Source organism: Fukomys damarensis, unplaced genomic scaffold (assembly GCF_012274545.1).
Source record: "Fukomys damarensis isolate Sample0158 unplaced genomic scaffold, DMR_v1.0_HiC HiC_scaffold_36, whole genome shotgun sequence".
Classification (NCBI taxonomy): Eukaryota; Metazoa; Chordata; class Mammalia; order Rodentia; family Bathyergidae; genus Fukomys; species Fukomys damarensis.
In genome coordinates, this window is record NW_022900948.1 from 43,848,917 (window position 1) to 43,854,992 (window position 6,076).

Here is a 6,076-nt window from a genome sequence, read left to right on the forward strand (position 1 = left end):
GCGCGAGCCGCACGGAGGCCTCGGTCTGCACCTGGGCGTCCGCGCGCTTCCGGGCCTGGGAGCCCACATCAGAGGTGGCGACGCTGGCTGTCTGGCAACTCTTCTGGGAGGGAAAGCAAAACCCTTAATGGCCCAGCTGTACCCTAGATACCTGACCGGTGGGCTCTGGCCCACGCCTTCCCCTCCCCTGGGAGCGTCCACCTCTCTAGAGTGGGGCGGAAAGGACCCGATGCCCGGCCGCCTCACTCAGTTCTGGCCCATTGACTTCAAGCAGCCAATCAGAGCACCGTATCCTCCACCGCCCCATCAGTGATTGGCTCAGAGGCCGCCATGTGACCGAAGTGAGCCAATAACAGCCTGCCGCAGGATTTTAGGTGTAACTATTTGAAACAGAGTGCCCTTTTTGGATAGTCTGGCAACCACCCCTAGCAGAGCTGTGGCTCATTCCAATTCGATATTCAGGAGGCTGGGGCAAGAGGGTTTACAAGTTCAAGGCCAGCCTGGACAACGTAACAGACCCTCATTTACAAAATTTCATTAACAAAAGAATTACAGTGTCTTGGAAGCAGCCTGGGCCACCTGGCCTGGCCCCTCCCTACTCACTGTCCCCCACCTCCCTCAAGCAGCCACAAGATTGAGTACCTGGGGAGGAGAGGAGCCCTGGCCCTCTCTCCACCCCGCCATCTTCCCCAGGTCTTTGTCCCTGCTCAGCCGGGCACCGACACCTGGTCCTGCAATGTCCTGGCGCCCAGCCAGTCTGCAGTGAGGGCTCCCTGGGTGGGACTAACGCAACCACTGTGTGTAGCCACGCACACACAGTCCCGGCCTCAAGCAGATGCAGAGTCCCAAGTGCCAGGGAACACCTGGCCTTGCAGGCAGCACTCTATGGAGTACTCAGCACAGCACCCATAACCCTGCCTGCCTGAGTCCTGGTAAACTGGGTTTGGTTGACACCCCATCTGCATGCCCAGCACCGGGCACAATATGTGGCACACAGATATTCATTCTTAGGAAGACATATGTGCTGGGCCTGGTGGCGCACACCTTTAAACCTGCCACTTGGGAGGCTGAGGCAGGAGTGTTGATGTGAGTTAGAGGCCAGCCTGGGCTACACAACTAGTCTGTCTCAAAAAATAAAAATAATAATTTTTGTGTGTATGTGTGTGTGTGTGGTACCAGGAATCGAACTCGGGACTTTGTGCTTGCAAGGCAGGTGGCAGATGGACTAAACTAAATCCCTGGCCCAATAAAAATAAATTTTAAAAACAGGCAGCACCAACAGCCCAGTGTTCTGTGGGCACTCAGCAGACTTGTACAGGGGCTGGAGGGACAGGGGAACTGCAGGCTGGGATGCAGATGCTGAGATGTGGAGGACAGCGGGAGCCACCAGTTAGGGAGCAGCGATCAAGTCAGGAGAGGCCAGAGCAGAACCTCGGGGCAAGGGCCGCTAACCAGCTGCATTGTGCAGGCCTGGCATCCAGCGCTCCAGGAGGCGGAGGCTGAGGCTGAGGCATGACGATTGCAAGTTGGAAACCAACCTGCTACATTTAAAGAGATTTTTTTCCTTTGTTTTTTTTTGTGTGTGTCCTGCCCCCCCACCCCACCCCCATAAGGCAAGGATCAAAATCATTGCCTTGCAAGGCAGGAACCACTGAGCTAAATCTAAATCCCCAGCCCCTCCTTTGTGTTTGGTTTTTGGTTTTTTCAGACAGGGTCTCACTATGTAGTTGAGACTGACCTGGAACTCACTGTGTAGCCCAGGCTGGTCTCAAACTCACAGCAATCCTCCTGCCTCAGCCTCCCGAGTGCTGGGATTACAGGCATGTGCCACCACGCCCAGCTCCCTCCTTTATTTTTTTGACACAGGGTCTCACTCTGTAGTTCAGGCTGGCCTCGAACTCACAGCAGTCCTCCTACCTCAGTAGAGAGATCCTGTCTCAAGGGTAGGGGTGGATACTGCTCAATGCAAAGGCCCTGGGTTCCATCCCCAGTACCACGGAAAGAGAAGGGAGGGGAGAGAGAGAAAGGAAAGGAAGAGGGAGAGGAAGGAAGGGAGGGAGGATAACAGGACAGGCAAAGCCGGGCTGGGAACGGGCCGGGACGATGCCCAACAGTACAGCACCAGCAGAGCCTGAGGTTCATAGTACTGTGGAAAAACAAACAGAATTCTGAAGGCAGACAGGTGGGCTGTGTGCTCTGTGACCCCAGGCAGGTAGCAAGCCACCAAGGGCTGGGGTCAGCAGATGCAACAGAAACCAACAGCCTCTCTGGCCACCCGTGGAGGTGAGTGGGCAGGGGAGGCAGCATCCGGACTCAGGAACCATGCGGAGGGAACTCGGGGAGTCCAGCCCCAGATGTGAGTTCGGAGACCAGAGAGGGCCTGGTGTGGCCCCCAGTGCTCGCAGGGGATGGCTGTGAGGTCCAGGCCAGCCTGGGCTACACAGTGAGACCTTATCACAAAAAACAAAGCAAGGGATCAGGGATCAAATTCGGGGGAGGGATAAAAGACAAGAAATAAAGGCAGGTATGGGGATGTAGCTCAGTGGTTCTGCCACCTGCCTCGAGCACGCAAGGTCCCAAGTTCAATCCCCGGTACAAAAAGAAAGGCAGGTATGAGGAGAGAAGGAAAGTGCTAATTTTCAAACTGCTTTTAAGCAGACTGTAACTAACTTCAGGATGAATCACCCCAGGTCCTCCACACCTGCACTCCCCAGGTTGGTTCTTAGTTCCAGGGCCATCTCACCACAAATCCCTTATAGAAATTGTAAATCCAGAAATTAACCTAGTTGATAGGGCAAAAGGCAACCATCTGACCTTAAAGAGATTCAGCCAAGCGTGCTGGTACATGTGGGTAATTCCAGCACTTAGGAGGCTGAGGCAGGAGAATCACCATGAGTTCAAGGCCAGCCTGAACTACACAGCAAGACCCTGTCTCAAACAAACAAATGTAAAAAAAACTAAAGAACAAAAAAAAAAGCTCAGCTGGGTGTGGTGGCGCACACCTATAACCCCAACACTCGGGAGGCTGAGGCAGGAGGATCACTGTGAGTTCAAGACCAGCATGGGCTACCCAGTGAGTTCCAGGTCAGCCTCAACCACATAGGGAGACCCAGTCTCAAAAAAACCAAAACCAAAAACCAAACAAAAATAAAGCTCAGTGTGAAGTCCCTGGCCTCACTCCCTAGTACCACAAAACAACAATAACAACAAACCCTCTTGCAGACGTGGTGGCTCATACCTGCGATCCCAGAGTACTGGGAGACAGACAAATTCCCCTGGGCTCAAGGCCCACTTCCAAAAATAAAACATTTTCCAGCAGGGGGCGCCACACGCTGTAGGCCAGCGCAAGCCAAAGATCCAGGGATGGGAGGAGGGCAGACCTCCTATTAGGACCTGAAGGAGGGTGGCAGGATTCCCTGGAAGCAGAGCGACAACACAAGATCCACCCCGTCCCCGGGGGTCTCTGTCAAAGGTGTGTTCCACCAAGGTGAAAAAATGCTGGAGCTATGTGGGGGTGCCCTGCACCTCTAAAAGAACAGGACCCGACTGGATCTAAAGCACACACTTCCAAATTACTAAGTAGGACTGAGGACCTAGCTCCAGGGAGAAGCATTTGCCTGGCATGCATGCGGCCCTGGGTTTGACTTCCAACATTGAAGGGGGGAAAAAAAGGCTAAAATAGCCGAGCTCAGCAGCACATGCTCTAGAGTCCCAGCACTCAGGAGGCTGAAGCAGGAGGCTGAGGAAGTTTGGTGCCAGCTAGGCCACCTGACAAGACCTCATCTCCAAAAAATAATATACCTACCTGTGTGTGGGTGTGTGTGTGCGCGCACGCGTGCGCGCACGCGCTACTCTGGGATGTGGCTCAGTAGCAGAACTCGAGGGCCTGGATTCATCCCAGCACTGCAAAAATAAAAAAAGCACTGGGGACTTAGCTCAGTGGTTCCAGCACCTTGCAAGCTCAAGGACTCGGTTCAATCCCCAGTGCCAAAAAAGAAAAATAAATAATTAAATTAAATTAAAACAGGGCTGCGGATTTAGCTCGGTACCACTTGCCTCAGAAACGCGAGGTCCCGAGTTCAATCCCCAGTACCAAAAAATAATAAACAGATCTGCAGGTCAAACCACGGGCCAGGGAATCCAGGCTCCCTGCAGGGTGATCACAGACCTTTCATCCCCATAGGGGCTGCGCTCAGGAAGTGGAGGTTTCAGGCTGGTTAGGGGTCTCCCAGCACTGGTACTGCAGTGCTTTCAGGTTGCTTTTTTTTTTTTTTTTTTTAAACCAGGGATCAAACTCCCAACCTTGTGCTTTCAAGGGAAGGCAGGTGCAATGCCGCTGAGCTAAATCCCCAGCCCTCAAATCACTTTCTGCTCAGCAATCTCATCCAAGATCAAGCCCCTACCCACCCCACCTCAAACCAGGGCCTCGTCCCTCTGTGACGAGATCGGTATACAGCAAGAAAAACTGCACCAAAGCCAGGATCAGGTCATGTCTGTGGCCCGGCACTCTGTGACGCTGAGGCAAGAGGATGACAAGTTCAAACCAAGCCTGGGCAACTGAGCAACTCAATGAGACCCTGTCTTAAAGATATATACATTTTATCTTATTTTATTTGGTACGGGGGACTGAACTCGGGACCTTGTACTTGCAAAGGCAAGTGGCAGAACCACTGAGCTAAATCCCCGACCCCCAAAAAATTATTTTAAATTTACTTTTAAACCTACAAGTCAATACTTTCATCTACCAGAAAATTAAGAAGCCTCCATCTCATTCTCTGTCCAAAAAAAAAAGTGTTAGATCAGGGCGTCGTGGCCCACACCTGAAAGGTCAGAAGTCAGGAGGCTGAAACAGGAGGATCACTGTGAGCTTGAGGCCAGCCTGAGCTACAGAGTGAGACTCCATCTCAAAAAAATAGTGTTTAAAAAAAAACATGCTGAATCAATGACTCCAACCTGGAATCGTCAGCAATAGACATTTTGAGTCATTTTTAAAAGATGAGTGCATGAATTATACATTTATCTGCAATGAGGACAGAGCCTGAACCCCAGTGACTATGGCCTTTGTGATTGGAACTAATCCTAGGCAGCAGGGCACAGTGGGAGGTGCCCACAGGCCAGGTCAGACTGTCCACTAGGCCTCCAGCAAGACCCTTGTCCCTAAGAGTGAGACTTCAGAGGACATCACTGGTGAAGTTTCAACACCACCAGCCTGTCTCTCTGTCTCTGTCTCTGTCTCTCTCTGTTGCTTTTTGTTTTTTGAGACAGGGTGACATTAGGCTGGCCTTGAACTCCCAAAGATCCTCCTGCCTCAACCTATCAAGTACTGGGATTACAGATATGTGCCTTAATTTTCTCTTCTGGAAATAGGCAGCAACCTTCAACACAGCTCACTGGGGGTGGGGTGCAGGTTGAGACAGGATCTTGCTGCATAGTCCCAACTGGCCTTGAACTCACAATGCACCCCAGTTAGGCCTGGAACTGGTACTGATCCTCCTACCTCAGCCTCCTGAGTGCTGGGATTACAGGCGTGTGCCAACACACCAGGCCACAGCTCATTTTGATTTACAGGAAAAGCCCAGTCCAGCCGGATGCGGTGGTGCACCAGGACCACAGGGCCTTTGCACTTGCGATCAGTTCTGCCAGGACCGCTTTAGCCCTAGCACACGAGTGGACTCTAACCATCCCAAGGAGCCCCACCCTGCAACCCGCCCCTGGCCAATGCCTCCACCTCTCTGTCCATCCCGGGCACTGTTCACCTCCCGACACTACTCGGCTCAGGCTGACACTACTCAGTACACGCTGCTCAAGTTCCATCCAGCAACCGCCTCCAGCAAGCTCCGGGAGGGCCACCAAGGCCGGGACTCCTCGGGGCGCGTCAGTCCGAACCCCGAGTTACCCGGACCTGAAGAAGCTGTGCGGCCCTTTTTCCTAAAACCTTCAACACGGTGGGACCTTAAAAGTGTGAACTTTTGGTAGTAACTTAAGGGCCGGGAAAGGCTAGGCCGAGAGCCGGCCCTGGTCGGTTCTGCGAATTAAAACCCAAAAGAAACCGTGGGCCGCCAGAGCCCCTCCCGCC

At 52.9% G+C, this 6,076-nt stretch overlaps 1 protein-coding gene across 1 annotated transcript in view; it reads right to left on the reverse strand.

Annotated features, from left to right (window-relative positions):
• Wdr34 (WD repeat domain 34) overlaps window positions 1-5,430 on the reverse strand; it is a 9,266-nt gene extending 3,836 nt beyond the window's left edge. The window contains exons 1-3 of the mRNA XM_033758991.1: window positions 5,392-5,430; window positions 3,806-3,853; window positions 6-103 (exon numbers count right to left, since the gene is read on the reverse strand). Of these exons, the coding sequence (XP_033614882.1) occupies window positions 6-103; window positions 3,806-3,853; window positions 5,392-5,430 (185 nt within the window). The remainder of the gene's footprint in view (window positions 1-5; window positions 104-3,805; window positions 3,854-5,391) is intronic.
• Window positions 5,431-6,076: the final 646 nt, after the last annotated feature.